Here is a 22696-nt window from a genome sequence, read left to right on the forward strand (position 1 = left end):
TGGAGAGATTTTAGAGCGTAAATCAGTGAAGGCCAATAAAATTACTTCTTGCTGTTATTTGGGAGTCTGCCAAGTTTGAAGATATTTTCAAAATGGCGATACCACCGGGAAATCCATCGTCAAAACATTATCGGGTGTGTACCCTGTCTGTATTGTTTCAGAAATAGGTTATTTTGTCTGAATATTTTCGACTTGAAGTAGTTGTTTTTCTTTTAATTTCTAGTCCTGTTTGCCAAGAAGAAAGGTAGTTAAAGGGTAGGATAAACAACACTTCCTATTCGTTTTAACGACCAAAACATTACGTCAGGGGTCACGAGAGGGTCGCCGTGCAGAATTTTACTGCTCGAAGGCGATAGCTTTCTAGCAGTATAATGGGACGAAAATTAACCATAATTTCGGCGTAACTCGGCTCCAAATAAAATGTTGCAATCGAACTCAGAATTTAAAACCTCGAAGAATAATTGCGGGGTCCTTGTCACAACTTGTCCAAGATCGTGGGAGATCATGTCACATCTTGTCACAAGAAATAACGTACACTCAGTTCAATTTGTTATTCTTGGCGTGTGTCAAATCACTACGTGCACGCTGTTCAAGCTCGCGTGCCTCCAGCGTTGTAAAATAAGTGCTGCTAGTTTTGAGACAGCGATTCCGCCATGGGCGAGTCTCCTGAACAACTTGTGACTGAGTTTAAGTTCCATTGCAACCTTTTGGTGAGCATTACATTTCCAAAGTTTTGTGTGTGGCAGTACTGGATCCTCTGTTTAGCCTTTATGCTCGTCTAATGACAGACTTTGCATGCTGTCGGCGCAAGAAGAGCTGTCAAAGTACATTGTACAGGTTTAGTCATGGTGTTTGGGTGATCTTACTCCTGTTTAGCCTTTCTTGCAAACGATTTTAATTTGAGAACTCCTGAATGCAGAGGGCGAGTTTTTAGAACGTGTGAAATTGGCCTTCGGCGATGTGACAAACTGTTGTAGACATGTATGGCCATGTATTACATACTGATCGGAGCCCTTGAAAGATTTTCAAACAGGCAGTCAGTTAATGAAAGCAGATAAATACCAGATCAGTGGTTAAAATTGTAAATCTACAGGTAATGAATTACCTATACTGTGATAGCATTGTTACATTTCTGGGTGACAGGGTGAGTATTCATATGACTAATGCATGATGAGTAAGCTGTATGACCAAAGACCCTCCACCCATGTGTTTAGGATACTAGTTGTTACCGTACACTAATACCACAGAAGTTCCTGTACATTGTCCGCTGTATACCTCCTTTGAATATATGTGCTCCAAAGATGGAAGATTCAAGGTCTGAAGTCTTCCCTTTTCAGTTGTCATTACATTGACCAGTCATGACTTCGACCTTGTTAGAAAGTTCTGGTGTAAAGCAACCGTTCATTATACTACTTTGGAGTTTTTTATGACATTTTGTGGCTGTTTCGTTCATCCTCTGACAAATTAAATTACATGCGTGTTTCCTTCCAGACTTCTGCAATGGCAATGATGGGAGACATCACTGATTTCTTTGAAAACCAAATGCAAGCATTGTGTACTCTGAGTGAGAGTATGATAACAATGGACAAGTTCAATACAGACTTTGTGTCACTGATCAAGATGGATGGAAAGCCAATCCCTCCACCACTGGTAAGTTTCTAAGTCATCAAGATATAGACACACACCAATGTTTACTGTTTTTTTATTAACTTTAATACAAAACTTAAAGTAACAGTACTCAGGCCATTGTTAAAAAACGTGCCATGCATCCATGAAATTGTTAAGGGACCGTCTCAGATTGTCGCATAAGTTCAAGAAACAAAATTCCTTCATTTACATCAAAACCACCTCCCCTCCCCTAAACAAAAGTTCAAGAGTGTGAAATGTTGATGTCTGCCCGGGAGTACAATGTAGCATTTTGCTATAGCTACTGAAGAATATGTTTCCCCTGACCACATTACATTGTCAAGTAATCGATCAAATTTGAGTACTAACCACAGTCAGCATGACACAAACGAGATGGAAATAGTTACAGCAAAATTTGTTGGTACGAGTTTTTATTTTTACACAAAATGTAAAGAGAACTTGTAACCACAAAATATAAAGTTCACTAAGTTCCCCTTCCCCGTAAACGAATGAATTTTGCTTTTTGAACTTCTGCGACAATCTCAGATAGTCCCTATGGTCAGTGCTGCTACTGATGTTCACATGTACTGTAATATGACTTTAATCCACTGAAGGGCTGTCTGCAATATTGCTATATACTGTCTCAAACTATTGTAATCATGTAGTTCTAATTGGTGAGTGTGACACCAATGGAATGTATGATTATTTGTTAGATAGCTTTTATGTTGAAAAGTAGGTCAGCCATTTTTTCCCAATAACTCTGTATTCGCAGTTTAGTTACGGCACAAATAGGTGTTCAAACCTTTGTTCTTCAGTGTATATCACTTAGTTTGAATGGTCAGAACAAGATGCATAATAGCGCTGATCCCATACAATGTCATTTTCTCTCTCATTATGCATAAATAAATGTTAGTCTGCATTTTCGGCATATCAACGAAAATAAAACCTACTAGTGTTTACAATGGCAACTAAAAGTCACTTTTATTCATGTGAATTTATGGCTCGGACTACAAGCTGCAACAACAGCCTGCATACCACAACAAAATTTGTCCAAATTTTAGGCAGTGTTGTCCAATATTGCGCGCGTGCAGCTATATTTAGTAACAATCCTGAAATCGCAATCAACACTATTCTAAATCATTGTCGTATGACTCAACAAGATTGCTGTGAAACAAGTGCACAGGATTGAGGTCAAGAAGATACCCGTTGAGATATTTATCCTTGTCAGAATTTTGTGCTAAAGAGACATTAAAAAACTGACGAAGACTGTGTCAAAGATTTGAGTTCTTGCCCACAATAGCAGGTGTGGTCAAAATAGCGAACGAGTGTAGCACTTTTGTTTACAAGTATGGGAAATTTCCAAGTGGAGGTCCTGAGAAGTGGAAGTTGTGGTTTGCATTTTGGGGCTACTGTAAAAATATCAACTGAATCAGTGGAAATGAATTTTATCTGTATGTGTTCAATATTTTGGATGTCATAAAAACCAAGCCTGACCTTGGAAATTTCTTTATCAGGTAGTAAGGATGATTTACCACAGTTGTGAATTACAAAAACTCTTTGATAAGGCCAAAAAAAAATTTGTTTCTGGTCAGGCCTTTCTTTAAAAAATGGTGCGGCGACGCGATTTTTTAAATTTTTTTTTCCCTCAAGGGAGGGAGGAGGGTCAGTTTTACAGTTTTATCAATATAGTCACATATATACTGTTCATGCAGTCACTGATCATGCACCCCAAAGAATTTTCTCTTTCTCTTCAGCCGTTTTGGTTTGGTATCATAGCAATCAGTACATAGTTTGCCGCGGCCACCGGCCACAAAGCAGGAAAAAAAGGGTGACGCGCTGTTGTTCAAGTGACGCACACGCTGACCAGAAACATTTCTTTTTTTTTTTGCCTAATCCTCAAAGTTTTGACCTGTCATTTGAACAATATGTGACATAGATTATTTCATACGGTGCTCATTTTTTTCACCAGTGTGTTGTGTTCATGTAAATATTTCAACATTCCAATAGCAGGACAATCTTAAGTTGTTTACTATTTATATTGCTTTATAACCTACCCAGTAGCATGAACTAACAATAATCTGCTCTGACTCAATGCAGATGACTCCTGAAAGGATAGCGGAAATGCAGAAGTACAAACAGCAGGCTGTAGAACTGGAAGCCAAACTGCAAGCCCATCGCAAGAGAAAACTCTTATCCAAAGTACAGGCCATTGTTGATGGCATTGATGTAAGTTTATTGAGAATGTCACTTAACCCTTTCACCACCATAGGTTTGGCCCAAACCCATTGTTATCAATGGTGGCTGTGGACTTGATTACAAGGTATTAGAGTGAATAGGTCAAGGTAGAAAGTGCCTCAAAAGTGAAAGCCTAAAACTTTTGCTCAAATCTTTCCTCAGTGAAACTTGCAACTATTCTTCTAACGAATCAAGAATGAAAATCAGGGGTCACCGTGCAAAGTTTTGTAGTACCGTACAAAATAAATTACTCAATATTTACAGACATTTGAAATTCAAAATCGCTGTCATTCCTTTGTTAACTCTATGGGAAAAATACATTTTCCACTTCTTGAAAGACTAAGATCATGAAGATTTCTCTTTGCCCAAGAGCTTTTAAACAAGTCCCCACAAGTATTGAAAAAATTTGGGAGTGTGAATATCTGTCCCCCAAATGCATTCTACCTTAATAAATTAGTGATCCACCTACGTTGTTGTCATCAAGGGTCACCACACATTTGCTACTTGAACTACATCTTCATTCTGATTCATTTTTAATGTCTGAATGGTTTCAAGCATCACATTTCTTAATATGTCAGTTTGCCAAAACTGGACAATTGTTTTTGTTGAGTAGACTTCAGTAACTGCCATCCTAAAGACTTTCATCACTTATAGTAGGATTTCATCTTATTTTTCAGGAAAGAAAAACCCCAGCTTAAGTGACATCAGTACCCCAGAATGTAGCCCCGTTGTACCTGATGATTCCTACCAGATTGTTGACAGTGGGATGGGCTCCTCCTACACACACTCCATCGGTGAAACCAGAGACAAAGTTGCATCAACGACCATCGAAAGACTTCACACTGATGTCAAAGAGATTCCGGAAGATACAGAGATGGATGACAGTGGTAATGCGTCAGGTTCCGGACAGGCTATACTGCACCTGGATGCGACAGAGCCGGACGACGTGGCGGTCGTCGGCTACAGGTCTACCAGCAGCAGCAGCGACATCAGCGAACTCAACAGGACGGTCATCACCGTAAACGAAAGCGATGACAGTCTACCCAATTCATCTGGCTCGAGTAAAACTGTGACGGAGAAAGGAGACAGCCCAGAGTCACAGAAATCTGCCTCGTCCGACGACGATGATACAGTCTCACCGAGAAGTTCATTGACCGGGAAAGAAGATGATTCAGAGAGGGACCAAGAAGAGACAGGATCAGAGATAACGTCACAGGAGGATGTTGAACAGAACAAGCAAGACATGTTTCATGACAACCAACAAATCAGTGATACCGAGTCTGCCCTGTCTCTCATCGGCGATTACAAGCCACTTCCAATGCCATCTTCTTTGCAGATCCCTCATCTGGCAGCTCTCCCATTCAACTCAGCACCATCAGTACCAGACAGCAATGCCAAGGACAGCCCAGTGACCTTGACTGCTGGTGAAGACAATGACGCTGAACAGTACATCTCAGCCATAGAAGTCCAGGAAGAAGATAGTGAGAAATACGACGAAAGCTCCAAGCATTTGATAAGCACGGGAAGCAGCGATCAGCACACGTACGGCTCTGCAGCCGATTCGTGCTCGTTGCCGATCAGCTGTATCACCGACAGCGTGGACACTCTCAGGGACATACAGGAATCTCTGGACACCATGAACAATGCGGTTTTGTCAGCTGTCAGTGAGGAGGACACCTTGAACGAACGTGGTGCCCCAGTTGGTCAGGAGAAGGGAGAGCAGTCATCGAAATCTACGGTGGCTGGCTCCACATCAAGCCTCAGTGATAGCACATCGCCCTCTCAAACAGTTCGTCGCAGGGGCTCATACACTTTGGATGAGCCCTCCCCGGCCTTGATCAAGGCTCACTCGGACAAGGAGGACTCCAGCGATTTAGAAAAGTCCCATGAATCATCGAAAAACAATTCAATAAGGAGAAGTCTAGAATTAGAATTTACCAGTGACAATGAAAGTAAGGTAGACAAGGTGCCGCAGAAAGCTGATGTCAGAAAGGGATTGGATTACAGTGAACAAAGGCGGGTCTTGAAACGCAGCAAAGAACATAGAGAAAAACACCAAAGTGTCACTCCAGATGTATCATCATTTGAGAGAGACTCCAGCCGGGGAGCGACTTCAGGACATCTCTTTGAGTTGCAGCAGCAGCAGATGGACTACTTTGAACAGCTGCGCACTCAACTGCACGAACAGCAGAAGCAGCAGCTGCAGGAGGTGCTGCAGCAGCAGCAGCGGGAACAGATGCTGCTGCAGAGGGAGTTTGAAGAGGAGGAGAGGAGGTTCGAGGAGGAGCAGAGGTTGCTGATGGAGAGACTGACCAGACAGCATGAGAGGACGGAAAACGAACAGTGGCTGGAGAAGCTGGATCAGCTCAGGAGCCTTGAAGGAAGAGGTGGGTATTTCTACAAAGCATCAACTTAAAGGTAAAATATGCCTCGGAGACAGATATTCGGACTCTCTAACTTTCACAATTCTTTCTGATCTACCACTTGTTGGGGCTCATTTTAAAGCTCTTGGTGTAAGAAAGATTTCTACTGTCTTGGTTTTTTAAATCCAAACTCGTATTTTTCTCCATAGATTTAACACAGGGATGGCAGCCATTTTGAATTTTAAATATCGGTAAATCTTGGGTGATTTGTCTCTCTGGTACCAAATTTGCATTATGACCCCCAATTTTTATTCTTGACTTTGGAAGAAAATAATTGAAAAATTTTTTGAGGAAAGTTTGAGCAAAAGTTTAAGTCTTTCATTCTTAAGGTGCATACTACCTTAAAGGGACCAATAATGTCACAGTATTCTACCTCTGCTTTTACATAGACAGTAGAAGTATCTGGTTTTGTCAGCATTGTTGCCCATTCTCAGTGTTGTATTTTACATTGCAAACTAAAACCTGCATAGCAATTTACCCACAGAGATTGTCATCCTCCTTGCTTGTTTCATATGTGTCAATGGTAGCATAAATGTCTCAATATTTTCTTTTCTGGTCTGTGAAAGAAATCATATACTTGAAGCTTAGCATATGTGTCATAACAGGAGTCAATCTCTGACTGTCAACAACATAACATTTGTCATTGATATGCAATGCATGATTAGCTTCTTGCCTGCAACAAAAGTAAATAGATGTTACTTTGCCCATTCATATACCTGACAGTAGTCTGGTGGACATATCAAAGGGATAGTCTGACATTGTGTCACAGCAGTTGTAGTGGTGATCTCATGTTCAAAGACAAGCCTTTGTCAGGTCAGTTCAGATACAAGTAATTGTCTGATGTCTAGACGGGTTTCCATGTAAATATTGAACTTTGATCTGAGTGAGATGTTTTACTACAATGATGAAAGCATCCATGCTGCATAATTTCAAGGTGAAGCCGGGTAGAGTAACTGTGGTGAAATGCAGAATGGATGAATACCGGTAAATCAGATCAGGGTCACTGATAACAAAAGCAAATCACAAGAGTTTTAATAATTCTGAAATGTTAGTGAATGGCTAAAGTGAATTATATTACTGTATCTTCATTGGATTCAAATTGTAAAGTAATTTCCAAAATGGCTATGTAGGTGAAAACAACTGTAAGTTGCTGAGATCTTATTGTCATCAATACCCCAAGCCCATCCTCACAAAGTCAGCAGTATTTTGCCCAACACGATGATATGCAGGTATAAGTGTTGCATGATTGATGGCATGTGTTGATGTACATACAAAAGTCATTTGATGATAAGTTTCAATAGGATGTACGGTGTCTTTGTGACATTGCAAGGACATCTCCATGCTTTTAAGTGTCATTATAGATAGTAGAAACCAGACCTGTCTGTGACGTAATCAAGAATTGTCACTCATGGCTCCCAGCATTGGAGGCTGTGTAAAGCCATGAACATAAACTTTTCCATTTGGTATATGACAGCTCTAAGCAGCAGTTGAGCTGCTCGTGACTCTTATATATCTGTGGATGTTTTAAATTTCTTCTGATAATACTTCGGATGAAATTTTCATCGGATGAAATTTTTTTCTTACCCTTTTTAAAAGGGCAGGCCAAGCAGCAGTAACTTTTAATGATTTTTTAGCTATTTTTGTTCTGTATGTCAATTGCAAGTTTTTGTTATATTCCCCAAAGCATGTTGAAATACCCACTATTTAGTTTGTCAACACCACGTCTAAACATGTAAAATGCAGTTATTGTTTTACATTTGAATTCTAGTCCAGACCAGAATTCACTTGTCAACAATAACAATACATATATTTGTACATGCGTGTACACTGTACAGGCTGAGTTGACAAGCTGAATACTGTGTATCTTAATATTCTCTTGGCAGTAGAACAAGAACCGGTAGTTCTGAGTTGACATTAATTAACCTTTTGAGTGCCAAAGTCAATTTTTGTCACCTCATATAAAATATACCCCAGTCAATTTTCAGATTTTTGCTAAATTTTTGATGAAAAACAGTAACCAATGAAATATGCTGTCACTTTGGTCCAAAATTATCAAAAAAATTACAGAAAAATTCCTAAAAATTGGTAAAATGGTGCACTGAAATTTTGGTGGGAAAAAATTTACATGCATAGCACTCAAAGGGTTAAAAATGAGAATAGGGGTGAAAAAAAATTAAAATTGCAGCTCTTGAACTCTTTGAACCCGGCTCGGACATAAATTTCCGATGACATCATAGAGTACCAGGGGGTCAGGGTGCAAAGGGTTAACAGTGAACATGCTGACATTGAATTCCATACTTCAACCACATGTCATGTAGCAAAGAGATAAGCTTGGCAACTTGTAGAGAACTGGTAGATGCAGATGGATGACGATACAGTACATAAAAGGACTGAGTCATATACTGTTGTGTGTCTAGAAAAGTAACAATAGTTGTAAACGTATAGCTGCTTGCCAGTGAAGCCCGCAAGCAGCAAGTATTTTTTTGTTGTGTGTACAAATGCAGTGTAAGGCTACCATCACAGTACTACCATAAACAATACCACCCTGCTATGTTGCTTTTAACTGTTACACATACAGGGATACCGATTCCTTAAACCTCAATGCATATAAAATTTCTTTGAAAATCAAGATGGTGTGTAATTAGATATTGTTAGATTCCATTACACATCAACAAATACAGATTGTCACTGGGTCAGCACGCGGAGTATCTGGTGTCAAGAGATGGCCCTCATCCCCACTACTAGGGTGATATTGTATCATTAGGAGGAGAATGCAGTGAACTATGACAACAACAGATTGTTAGGGCTTCATGTTGACGTCAGATTCAGAGTGAAATACATCTTACGTGTTCATCAAAAGATATTTCTGTTTTTTCCGAAGTTTAAGTCACTGGAACTCGATTTGCCCAGTAGATGAGGAACTTTATTCAAAAAGTGCAAAATGGAAATAACAATTGCTTTAAGTTGACACCTTTGCAAGTCACCACTGTGATTTAGTTTGAAAGTTTGAATCCCCCTTGAGGATTGGGGTCAAGGGGTCAAGTTAACTTACCCATGGTATGCCAATGTTTTTTGTCAAAATACTGAACATGAATACTACATTAACCCTGGTAACCTCCGCTTGTTTGTGATCTGGTCCGGGCCGTACCATTGAAGACAACGGGGTTCTATGACAGTTTACCAGAGAAAAAACTTGAACACCGTGACTTATTTGATTCTTTATATTACAGTCGAGTCTGACAGTGAAAGCGAGAGTAAACATTACAAGCCGGGCTATGCAGACAGCTTGGAAGGCAGTCAGATAAGGCTGGATAGATCGGCAGCTCTACCACCAGCTAGCTACAGACCGCATACTGCAGACCCTGCGGTCACGAGGTATCCGTTCTACCTGGAGGGACATTCGAGAAATGATGCGTCATCCGATACGTCTCACAGTACAAGTAGCGTGACCAGTTCGCCACAGCTGAGTGTGTCGACACCCTTGATGTCCAGCAGTCCACAGACTAAGGCACTCATTAGAAAGGTAATATTATAAATCTGCTTGAACTGCCTCTTCAAAAATAGCCAATCCAAATGTTTGGTACATTACTCCATCTTGGTAGGAGAGAGATGGAGGGTTTGTCTTTGGTAAGAGAAGAAATATGTTCAAAATCATTTGGCAATGCTGAAAACAGCATAGCTTACTATTTATCAGAGGAACTATAATTTGAATAGGATGAACTTGTTAGTAATGCAGTGACAACTGAAGATATCCATGAACGGATGCAAAACAAGGTGATGCTATGCACATACTTCTTCCCTTGATCCCACAAACTACAGATTTTTCCTTGTTCAATTAAAACAATACCGAAATAAATGAGCAATAGATATGGTCTCGCCTTGCATTTTGGACTTGTACCTAAGTAACTTATTTCTGGTTCTGCATCATGTCAAAATCTGACAGTTTGAAATGAACGTGATTTCCCAGAGCTTTCCCTATTATCACTATCAGGGTTGTGGTTTTCAACAGTCTGCGGCATGCAGGGTGTCACTATTAGCCAGTCACAGTTTTATGCATGTGTGAGCCTCGATGCTCTCCGCCCTCCCGAGTGTGTGTGTGTGTACGCGATTTCTGTATCCATCAGCGTCAAAATCAGCTTGCCGGCTGACACGAAGCACTTCCAGACTTGATACATTCCTCAGAGGCAAAGAGTTATTCCTACTTGAGAGTAACCCGGGGGTTGTAAACAGTTCCGTGTTTGTGAAACGGAAACCTCACGAATCGGCGCAAGACTGTGTGAATCATGAGCCGATGTGGCCTGCGCACCAGGCATGCATAGCCAAAATGTCTACATGTTACCAATACAAAGCTAATGCACACTTTTTTGGTCAGTTAGGCTTGGTTTAGTTGAAAGTCAGTCCCACACGGAGTCAGGGTATCACGTTTCACTTTGCGCGTGAAATGATAGATCATGTTACCAATTGTACTCTGTATCTTACCTGCTTTCTTAATGTATGGCGGCCAATCTGTTATTGACTCAAGCAGGCATGTAATCAAGGAAAGCATATCTCAAATTTCTTACCTCAGATCCATTCAGCGGCATACAATTTGTTGTATGCTGCTCTATCGTGGTTCTTTCTCTACCCAATTATTTACCCACAACTGAGCACCATCCTGCCTTTACTTTAAGACCAAATTCTTACATATTTTTGTTAATTAAAAAATGCTTCCATTCATACAGTAAAGTAAATCCCTTGTTGATCAAAAGTTAGATACGTTTTTTGTTGTGTGTTGTATTCAACTGCGCTAAAAATCTTATATGCAATTTCTTAACTCTGTTTTCTACGGTGACATGTTTATGTGTAACAGATGCAAATTGATGACACTTTACCATGTAACTCAGATTTCTTGCACACATTTTTTTTTCACCAATATTCTGACACACTATGTACATGCTATGCAGGTGGCTTCAAGAGAAATGAAGAGCAAGTTTAATTTGGTGTCTGCCGCGGTCAAAGGTTACCTGACAAGGCGACTGCTGAGAACAGAGAAAGTGAAAACCATTGCAAAAACCATCAAGGTGGGAAAAATTTTGGTTCTTTGCCAACCAGTGAATAACTGAAATGTCCTGCACTTTTCAGGGGAAGATTTAGTTTGTACCATCTGACTTCAAATCCAAATGTAGTCTTCAATAAGGGACTGACTCCAAAACTTTGAGGTGATGACCACTATGAAATAGTCAAATTTGCTCTTTCCGATATTTTATGCTACAACTTAGACTTACCCCAAGGCTGTGGGCATATAAATATCAACACAGAATAAATCGAAGGAATAACCTTCAACAGACTGTAGCTTGGATTGTATGGTGAATGTGATGGCTAGGCTAGCCAGTAATTACTGCCAGGAAAAGCAAAGCAAAGAGGGGGGGCAGTCTTGCTACAACTGTAAGATTGGTTGTAAGGTGATAATAATTTCATGATTTGTGCATTTTGATTCCTTTCCATACCATTTTGTTCAGTCCCCCCTCCCTGAATGATGGGGATCAAGAATTGCCCTTTTCAGTGCTATGCCAAGGCAAGACATCAGGTATGTGAGAGGTCTGAAATCGGCAGTCTGCGCCCCTAAACTGCGCTAGCGCATTTCAATTTGCGCTATCAATCTGCGCTCCTATTCTGCGCTATCAAACTGCGCTCCCATTCTGCGCTATCGATCTGCGCCCCCATTCTGCGCAGGTATGTGAGAGGTCTGAAATCGGCAGTCTGCGCCCCTAAACTGCGCTAGCGCATTTCAATTTGCGCTATCAGTCTGCGCTCCTATTCTGCGCTATCAAACTGCGCTCCCATTCTGCGCTATCGATCTGCGCCCCATTCTGTGCTATGGAATGTTGTAAGTTTAGTTTTGTAGCTGCGACATTTACGAAACTAACGCGATATAAATCCGTGGCACTTTGCCACAGATTGATAAAGCTGCCAGCCAGATCGTAGGACATATCAGTGTCGAAATATATTTGTATTTACTTGTAACTTTATAGCTGTCGGTTGCCTCCCACCATCATGCCATTGCCAACACTTTGCAACACTATTTTTCATAATATTAGAAAACTTTTCAGTATTTTCCTAATGTATTTTAAAAATCTTCGACGTATGTCAGGACTGTCAGGACGACTGGTTATGAGTAACGTAAGATCGAATTTATTTCCGGTACAATCACGACATAAATACATTCTGTGGACAGTGGATCCGACACAAAAGATATGTGAAGTAGTAAAAATTAGATGATTTTCTTTCTCGTATAAGGAGGTCGGGAAGTGATCAAGTAGTGTAAAGCTCAAAGTCAAGTTCTGACTAAAATTATGTTAGTATCCCCATGGTTAGACCATAGAGGTAGGAAGACCTCCATGGTTAGACGTTGCTGCTAGTCGACGGCGACTATTTCCCCGAGTCCAACAATGCACAGCAGAGTGAGTGGCAGGGCTGGCGACGCAACCCTGCAACATGGAATGGCACAAGTGGATACAAAATATGTATACGTTAGCATCACGATTTTCAACTTCTTTTCTGACGATTTCTTTGTCGATACTGAGAATTTCTGTTCATGTTCTCAGAAACGTTTGAACCCGACAGATCATACATGTTAGCGACTTCCGAGATGATTGACAAGTCTACGTCCATGACGTCAAGCCTGCCGACGCGGTGGGTGACTTGTCGATGACGTAAGACTGACGAGGTGTGAAGTAGGGTGTACGTACTCGGTTTCAAATCTTCAAAAGTATCACTTGAAGTTGATCTTTTTGTGAAAGGAATCTTCTCATATTGTGTTCATTTTAATGTTTCGACATTTGGATATTCTTTGAATTCTACTCACTACATGATATGTTGATAAACTAGTAACACTGTTGTTTGTGTCGGAATGAGCAAGTGAATTGAGCAGTTTTACATCGTCTTTGATTTCCCGACATTTCACAAACTAGCCATGTAAGGGAGAGAATAAAGCTTACAACCAGAACATCAAGGAAATCAACTACAAGGAATCCAGTGTTACTCATATCAGTAAATTACATCATGTTTGTTTCTTGGAAGGTTATGACACATAGATGCACGTCCATGCAGCGGCAATTTTATAAGAGCGGCAACCGTTCATTATTTAATTGTTCAAACTTGTACATACAGTTCAAATTTTGTGAGTAATAAAACTTCCCTACGCATCTATCAGTACATTTTACGTGAACTTATTTTTGTTAGAAAGTAAAATCGTGAGAAAATGCAAACAAATCGCATTTCACAAGGCTTTAGGAGAGGTTACATATGCAATTTTCGACATTCAAAATCAAAAAACGGCCAACGCATTTCGATCAAAGCTCATGCAGTACAACAGCAGCACGATCTCGTCCCGTACAACTCGATACTGGGAAACATTGATATTTTTCACCTTATTTGCGTTAACATACATGTAAACGAACTTCAAACGAAATTGCAATCATATCATTGTCGCTACACTGCACGGCGCGGTGATCATGCAGAAGTCGGACATTTCAACTCTCCGGGGATCGGATTTACAATGGGGATACACTATTAGTTTTACCGCCGTAGAGGCACCTGTCTCATTTACGATATCAATCAGCTATCTCTATAGGTTACTTTATTAAATAAAGATCCATCGTGTGGTAAACAGTGTTACCTGAAATCTGGTAACAGTTGTGTAACAAGCCATCGAATATGTTCCCAGCGAAACTGATAGTGATTTTGTAGCTCATTCTTGACTATTTTTCATAGTTTTTGGTAGCCGTTAACAGACACTTCGTGTTCGTGTTGCGGCTACATGGACGATCTGCCCAACGATAGCCTAAATTCGAGTGAACAACCGTTTTCAAAGTTTTTGGCAAGTGGGGCACAAGATGTCGGAATGGAAGATCACCGTGACGTTTTCAGCAATATCATCTCTTCCTACCTCCATGGCAATATAGATATTAGAAACATTAGAAACATAGTGGTAGTGCCAGTGGCCACCCCCGGCAGCCACAACTCTGTAATCTCGCCACTTGCTAGCATTTTTGGGGGTGGTCACGGCACTCAGTGGAATATAGACTTTTGACCAGTAGTAATAGAGTTACCCCTACTTGACCCAAACACCGTGGTGCACGCATGTATTTATTTCTATACCGGAGACGGCAACATTTAAAACCGCAACCACATCTTTGCTAAACCTGGTTTAAATCCAATTTTCGAACGTTTAACTAGTAGATTAATTGTATACTGTTGTCATAACAGTTACAATCTGGTTACCAGAGTACAGAGTCAAGATGAAGATGTCAAAACTTGTGTAAAAAAATCTATCAGATCGAGACATGTGTGCTGTCGTCGCGCGATCGCGTTGGACATTCACTTGTTCTTGACTTACGTTGTCTACTTCCCGTCTCGCGCGGCAATTTATGCATGTTCTTTGTGAAAAATGATTGTCAAGTTCATGTCAGCGCCGACATCTGTGCACGGTCCCTCCACAAATTTGTGGAGGGACCGTGATCTGTGCAAACGGGACGTCGGTTGTAGTTTTCCTACCTCAAGATGAACACATCTAACTCTTGACAACATAAAATGTTTGTTGTATTTTCTTATAATTAATAGCTTTTGCACCGCGCTGCAAACCTGTCGCCCTTTGTTACGACGGGAGAGATTGACTCGTGTTATTTTTTCAAACTTTATTTATATGTGTTCTTGTACCGATTTTAGCTGATAGTTTGCAATTTTACATGTAGTAATATTTCAGGAATTTCCCGGTACGATGTGACCCAACACTTTTCCCCAAAAGAAAGTCCTGCAGGATTTTCGTTTTGTTTTGGAGAGAATGTATAGTAGGACCGGATTATCGAGCAACGAAAATCGTGGCATGTTGGTCGAGATCAAGCGTCGCAGCGTCTTGTAAGCGTCTGAAAGTACATTTTCAGGTCACTTGAAATGGTTTACTTCCTTCCTTCCGGTATATAGGGCCCCCCCCCCCCCCCCCCCCCCCCGCGCTCAGATCTATATCCGTCAGCCAAGCGTACGTACAGGATCTACCGATGTACGGTCGATTTTAAGTTGGAATAAGTTAAATTTAGTTCGAACTTATTTTAAATTCTCAGTCAGAACAGTAAGCTCATTCAAAAAGGCTTGGCTAGAATAACATTTGAACGAGATCGTGCGCTACTTCATTTCTGTATAGATGACCGAATATGTTGAATAAAATACGCGTGTCATCTTCCTTGAGTACGGGGACAGATGATGAAGCCGTGTCGGTGTGAATAATGCATATTGCATGGAAAGTTTTTGTATTTTCATCGACCGGTCATCCTTTAACGGCTAGTTTTATGCACATATTTGCACTTCAATGAGTTTTAACATTGAAAACCACTAACTTGTGGGCCACAATTCGAAAACCACTAACTGTGGGCCACAATTCAGCATGACAACACGTACGTCCTAGCTGTTCAGTGCACTCACAATCACATCGCTTGTGAACCTGTCAACTAGCGGCCGAGTGAAAGTACAACCTTACTGGACCTGTATGTACACACCTATTTGATTTACAGGGGACTGTCTACTGATTCTACAATATGTATATTTCAAAAAATTGAATTTTCCGAGTCAATGAATGAGCCGGACGGGGCCAGGGTTTGTAGAGCGACAGTCACCGTCCAGTCCGAGGGACGTAAATGTCGGAACTGTTTCAAACCGCAGATACGTGGTTAAGTTAAGTGGTTGTGTCGTTTCTATCACACTCATACATGTAGTTTACATGTTTGGAAAGTCAAAAAAGTACGTAGGTGTATATGTCGAGAAGGCAGAATTTTGAAAGGTCAACCCTATCTCCACGTAGATCTAGCAGCCATCGATGATACAGGACTGGCTACCAGGGTCCTAACTGCAGCTCCCTATAAATGTGCCTGTAGCACAATGTCTCGATCATATGGCATATCAAAAAATCAAATGATGGAAATAGTAAAATCATAATCGACGTAGTACGTTCTTGTGCTAGTTGGGTCGTTTTCACAGCACATGTGGTTTGGAGAAATAGAGAGCGCAAAACAGGGGCGCAGATCAATAGCGCAGTTGATAGCGCAGTTTGATAGCGCAGAATTTGACCGCAGATTGATAGCGCAAATTGAAATGCGCTAGCGCAGTTTGGGGGCGCAGACTGCCGATTTCAGACCTCTCACATAGCTCAAGACATTGCAAATTAAAAAATTCTGTTGGTTCAATTTTCTTTGGTTTATGTATAGGACACATACAGCTTTGTGTACAGATTCCAAGAGGAGACGCCTGTCAAGAGAGGCAATCTATCGACACAAGATGTCAAGCTGGCTGAGAGAGTCATTGCCCAGGTGAGACATAACAATATACATGTCTATGACACTAATGGAAAACAAGTCAAATTGACTCCCAATTGAGAGTCCCTCACCCGAACAGCTGAACTGCACAAATACCATTGATAAATTCTTCAATCTGCAGTACCCCACTATACGTCTATTGTGAATGTCAAAGTGATGTGAAATCCCTCTCTCTAATTCATTCCGCATGAAATAATCTGGGTAATAACAAATTGTTGGTGAGCGCCAACACTTTATGAAGTCAAAAACAGTGTAATCTGTGGTTGAATTTCTCATTCTGAAGTGAATTAGGAACTTTCAGATTGCAGGTGTTTTGCTGTTTTGTACAGTACACTCTAAATCAGCTGTCATGAACCTTTTTTAATGTGTCCTTGCTCTTTGATTCAGCCATGAAATGACAATAAAACAATCCAGCCTTTCACACCAAACAGTGAAACATGCGCAGCAATTACAGTGTTTGATTTTCTTTATTTCTCTTCCAGCTCCGAGCTGCCTTATTGGACATGCACGAGATATTTTTTGAAATTCCAGCGTATGAGAGAATGTCCATCATCAGACATGACAGAATACTGGAAGAGGAGAGACGTCTCCTCAAAAAAGAGGTAATTGAAACCATTATTTTCTCTATCAAAGAAAAAGACCTGTTTTACACCATTCCAATGTACCATAATCATCCATGAAAAAGATTTGAGAGAGACAAGGATTTGACATTCGTTTTGTGAAGGTAAAATTGAATTTTGAAGTCAAAACTTTAAATTTCCATTTCTGCTCATAAAGTTTTTTCGATGACTTTGTTTACAGAAGCAAGAACCAAGCAAGAAAATCTCAGAAGCAACAAAGAAAGTCATGGAAAGACGCAAGCAAGTCAAGTGAGTAGTTAAATCAACAAGTAGAATTTTTAATCTGTGGGACAACTTTCCTTCAATGAGTAGCCTGCTGTGAATGTCAGTTTTATGAAAAAGCCATCAGTTCGCTTGATATCGTTACCATCAACAGTAACAGCCTTGGGAAGGAACCATTGACACAGTGATGGGCTGACCCTTAACTGGCATAGGCCGGCACTCAATTGTCACCATCCCTTGCTACAGGCCAACATGCATCAACCCAGTATAGCATAGCATAGCCTACATTCAGTTGCAAGTGTCTCTTTGGACAGTAACCCCCTCAGACCTTTACAGACCAAATACTTACCCTCAACCGTATTGCTTACCCCAGCCTCAACTCTGCAACTCAACCATATTAGTTGCAAGAGACTCATTCAACCATCATTGATAGGCTTGGATATTACCTCCAATTTTTTTAGCTAGAGATCTGGAGCTATATTTTTGAAGCAGTGTTAAGCTAGGATAAAGTGTAATGTGCGTTTTGATACTCAAAATCAGATTTTATGGCCAACCCACATCAAGAAAATAAAATATTGTGCACAGCACTAATGATATTTGCAATAGCAAGAAGGATTAATTTAGTTTGTAATAATAATGTTAGTGACTTCGTACAATTTATTGGTCATCAGTAGTTATTTATGGGCTTTTGCAAAGTTGCACTAGTCTCCATTTATCCATAGATTGACACAAGTACACAAGTACATTGACACAGGTTAACAGGTACTTGCAATGTAATTGTGAAGTCAGATCTTCATATTTGTTGCGTATATTTTCTATGTGCAGTCTTGTAAACCTAACTGTCACTGTGTATTGTGTGAGAGATTGGAAACATGGGAACATGAGTGGGGATGGTCATATCTTGCGCCCTCTCGAGGCAATTTTCCTCCATTTGCTTTAGATGTCTTATGGCCTCCTGTGTCTTGCCATTCAAGTGAAAAATAACCGAAGTATCCATTCGTGGTCAATGTTTATGTTATGTATTAGAAAGATGAGATTTCTATTTGAATGTCAGGATCACAATCTCTGATAAGAGTGAATATGTATGAGTTCATTGTCAGCTCAATCTGATTATTAAAATCACATCATTCAAGCTGAATGAGTTGAATGCCTTTCTACGCTTGCGGTCTTCACTTCTCTGCAGAAGCAAGGACAGCGGAGGTAAAGAAGCATTCTGAAGAGAGACCTAGAAAATCTTTTACATACACTTTTAATCAGCTTGACAACACTTGAGAATTATTCCCCACGTTGTGCCTTGAATCTTTGTATCAGTGGGTTTTCACTGTGTAGCAAAGGTCCTTTTTCTTTTTCACTGAAGTAAGTCAGGCGTAAAATGCAACAGTCAAGTAGGGCGTCTTTAATCTGGAATTAATAGACACCGAGGCAAACACTGGAATCAAAGCTCCATTCATCACAAGGGTTACTTAGTTACAGATACCCAACACTCAAGGTTGAAATGAGCGTTGACACTTTTTACTCAATTTACAAAGCTAGTGATAGTGTACTTCAGGGGTAAACACAGAAAAGTTTGTATTTGATCCCATAATAATTTGACTGTTAGAGTTTTAGGTACAATGGTGAAGCTTCATTGCAGTTGAACACAGGCAAACATAAAATATATTGCGAGTGAAATCAGATATGTGTATGTACGATGTGAAATATATTCATGTCCATTTCCATGTACACTCTTGTTCCCTCAGTCTTACGTCTGCGTGTATCTCTTTTGTCTGTATTTTTTTATCTTTCCAAGCAGAGCAGTAAATGTTGCTTCTCAGACTTCCAGTCGTCCAAAGACTGCTCCTCCGTCTGTGTCAACAATGAAAAAAACACCCTTTGATGCCAGGTAAATCCACTTTATCCTCCAAGCTATCATTGCTCTGTAATCCAGCTTTTCGCTTTTTTCTCAGTGCTATGTGTTGTTATTGTAAAGTCATATGAATCCCATCGCTGTTTAATCTATGCCTATCCCTGTTGTTTTTCTTGAATCAAATGTCCTGCAACGGTCCCGTGTCTTACCTGTGTAACTGGGCACAATTTCACACCAACTCTTCACTGTTTAAATAAACTCTTGATTTGCCAAGGCCAGGTCGCGATAAATATTTGTTGGGTTGGCGTGACCAATCTTTGTGTCCACAAAAGTTACAATGTGTTTGTTTTCTAGAAAAATAATCCAAATCGCCGGCATTCATTTTACTGTTTACACTCACAGGTAGTTGATACAATTCATCAGATGCAGTCATACCAATTCACAGTAACTGCATATCCATCATATAATATACATTAAATGTCCTTGCTCGGCCTTTTCAACTTTGCAAAATTTGATACACACATAGCAACTGATTCAGACCACTGACAACGTCAACTGCAACAACTAACCTGCTGTTAGGTGTGCCCTTCCACAATACAAGCAGATCATTTTATTTAATTTCTGCAAATTGTCATATCATGGTCTTTTCGTGTTTTGAAAAAAATAGCTATAAGAGAATGCAGTTTCACCCCTACATAAAAAAGTTGTTGATAGACTGTTCAAAAAAACTGTTTCAGGCAAAACTTGAGCAACTCATCGTAAAATTGACAGAAAATTGACACCAGTAAATTTTAGTGCTGAGAAAACGTCTGTAATAATTGAAACGATCATACCACTAGAGGGCGCCACAACACAAATCCTCAAACTCTGCCGCTGAGAGTGTGATTCCATTGTAGTTAACAAATTGTGTTTCTATCACCTATGACTCTCGTTTTATGTTATGATCATAACATTTAACTGTTATCTTTGTTCATTGGGATTTCTGGTGTTATCTTGCTGTCTCCTTTGTCATGTGGTGCAAAAGTATAATGGTTAAAAGGTAGATTGGTATAGGTGGAGGCTTTTCATGATTTATCATCTGACCTATAAATTATCTATGATCTGTGGACATGTGACCAATAAAAACTTGATTTACTTACAGAGTGTTGAAACCAATACAAGGAGTGCAGTCTCCAAGACGACCGGCAGATCACTTGTACAGGTAAGATCACAAAATAAAGCTAAGTCTACAGAAGACAGGGGACAAAAAGTAGAATTGGCATACCTACACTCATCTAGAACTAGCACTTCCTACATAAACAACCAACTTTGTCAAATCTGTTTTGCAAGCAGTTTGTTGATTTTGACCATTATTGTTGTGGACAGAGACAGTGAAATTTTAGAAAGAGGTGAAATTCTTTCTTTATCACTTAACTGTGCGCATTGATTAAAGTTACAAAGGCAAAGTTTTACATGAAAAAATTTGAAAGAATGAAAGGGAAATCTGACTTAGGCAGACAATCGTGAAAACAAACTTTCAGTCACATTTTTAGATATTTGTGTAACAAGCCATGTGTTTTGCTGTACAACATTTGCTGCAGACCTGGCAAGTATGTGTCCAGCAAGCAAGAGAATCGACCGAAGACTGCGCCGGAGAAGGCAAGGGATAACCCAGTCATGCAACCAGTGGGCAGCAAAGCAGGAGGAATTCACGCCACAAACACTGCCGTGACGGTGAAGTCAAAGGGAGCAAGGAGATCTCTCTATCCCGTATCCGCTGTCAGTACTAAAGCCAGGCCGAAGTCACCAAGGGGCAAAACTTCCAAAAGAAAAGTGTAATGAATGGATTTCTGTGTTAAATGTACAAGAAAATAAATATGATGTTAGAATATTTATACAGTCTGGATAACCAGCAGTGCCTTGGAAGGTTTTATAGGTGACAGCAGTCATTCACCCAGCCTACATCAGTTTGCACACGCTGGTTTCACAAAGAAGTTGACCAATCAGAGAAAACTTAGCAAGGCTGCCAAGTGCAAGCTCAGATGATTTTACCTGCCGCATTGTGCCTTTGAAAGCTGTATTGAATATTTGATGAACGGACATGCCATAACTCCAACAATCACTTTCCAGTGTTGCAGTAACACTGACTGAAATATTCTATACATGTAAGTTAATGTTACATCAAGAGGTGAAGTACCAAAGCTCAATGGCCTTGTCAATCAAAGGAATGTCAGTTTGACCCCTGACCTTCCACCCCTGCCCCTGTACTAAAATCAGCCAAAGGACAATTGAAGCTCAAAATTGTACTTAAAATACCCAAATCATTGTATCAGTGGCTAAACACTGTAAATCATCGAGCTACTGTGTTGTAAGTTTCCCATGTGTATTCACAATCAAAGTCAAGTTCATGGCCTATCTGACTAAAAGTCACCTCTTGCAATCATGATACTACACAAGCATAATTCCTTCGCCTGTTTCAAGACACATACCAAAAAAAGCCAGTATTTAATTTTTTTATAGTAACACGGAGTTATATTTTTGTCTGACGTCTGATCAGCGTGTAATTCAGTTTTTGTTTTGTATATGCCTGCATTCTTGCACACAAAGTTAGATGTGTTTCTTTTGTTTTTATCACGTTTGTTTTCACTGAACTTACCAAGTGAGTTGAAGAGTATTGTTTGTAAAAAAAGGAATTGCTCGAACAATTATATGAAGTGATACTGCCATCTTTCCATGAATTTATTGAAAAAAGTGCCTTAGACATTCAACTTGCGTGTCATCATTGTGTGTACATTTTTACAAGAGAGGGTCTAACTCCTGCCTTAAGTCTTTCACCCCCAGTTCCCTGTATACAGGTCCAACTTTACCATAGAAAACAATGGATTTGGACAAACCATGGTGGTGAAAGGGTTAATTTCTTGTACGTCTCACCAAGACTGGACATTGACACAGGAAGCTTTTCATTCAGGGTACTTTCTTTGCTTTTGGGACAAAATATAAACAAGAGGGTTCACATAAAACAAGAAGGCTATCTCACAATGACTGAAATACCTGTTTCTTTAACTTTCATTTCTGTCGCCTTTCATCAAAGTCTATGCACTATCGGTTGCAAAATTCTATAATATAATAAACATATCCATGTGAACATACTCATGGTCTCTATGTCGTCAGGATCTTTTCACCTCCAAAAAAAAGTATAGATGTGTGAAATCCAAGTCAGTGCATCTCATCCTGGATGACTCTTAAAAAGAGTATGTCTCGTCAAAAAGCACGGAACAGCTGTCTGTGTGAAGGGCGAAACAAGGAACCACTGAGGACAAGGATGGTGGTTTTGTGCATGTGACTTCAGGGACACAAAACAGGCTGTGTCGGTGTATTTTAATCTATTCACCACACGGAGTG

At 40.1% G+C, this 22696-nt stretch overlaps 1 protein-coding gene across 2 annotated transcripts; it reads left to right on the forward strand.

Annotated features, from left to right (window-relative positions):
- Positions 1–9: 9 nt before the first annotated feature.
- LOC139151549 (centriolar coiled-coil protein of 110 kDa-like) lies at positions 10–22120 on the forward strand. 2 transcript variants are annotated; one of them, XM_070724441.1, is made up of 12 exons: positions 10–134; positions 1492–1650; positions 3724–3852; positions 4539–6248; positions 9515–9807; positions 11228–11344; positions 16520–16621; positions 17110–17229; positions 17429–17496; positions 19262–19351; positions 20457–20516; positions 20896–22120. In XM_070724441.1, exons 4-12 carry the CDS (start codon positions 4628–4630, stop codon positions 21131–21133), a joined length of 2709 nt encoding a protein of 902 aa, XP_070580542.1. In that variant the 5' UTR covers positions 10–134; positions 1492–1650; positions 3724–3852; positions 4539–4627; the 3' UTR covers positions 21134–22120. The 2 variants fall into 2 exon arrangements, with proteins under 2 accessions (XP_070580542.1, XP_070580541.1); XM_070724440.1 differs by lacking the exon at positions 10–134 and adding an exon at positions 343–710.
- The last annotated feature ends 576 nt before the right edge of the window (positions 22121–22696 follow it).

Source organism: Ptychodera flava, chromosome 15, assembly GCF_041260155.1.
Source record: "Ptychodera flava strain L36383 chromosome 15, AS_Pfla_20210202, whole genome shotgun sequence".
NCBI classification, from domain to species: domain Eukaryota; kingdom Metazoa; phylum Hemichordata; class Enteropneusta; family Ptychoderidae; genus Ptychodera; species Ptychodera flava.

Coding starts and splice junctions, on each gene's coding strand:
- LOC139151549 (XM_070724441.1), top strand. CDS start 4,628: ATGGGCTCCTCCTACACACACTCCATCGGTGAAACCAGAGACAAAGTT. Junction 17,230..17,428: donor GACGTCTCCTCAAAAAAGAG/GTAATTGAAACC, acceptor CTTTGTTTACAG/AAGCAAGAACCAAGCAAGAA. Junction 17,497..19,261: donor GAAAGACGCAAGCAAGTCAA/GTGAGTAGTTAA, acceptor CTTTCCAAGCAG/AGCAGTAAATGTTGCTTCTC.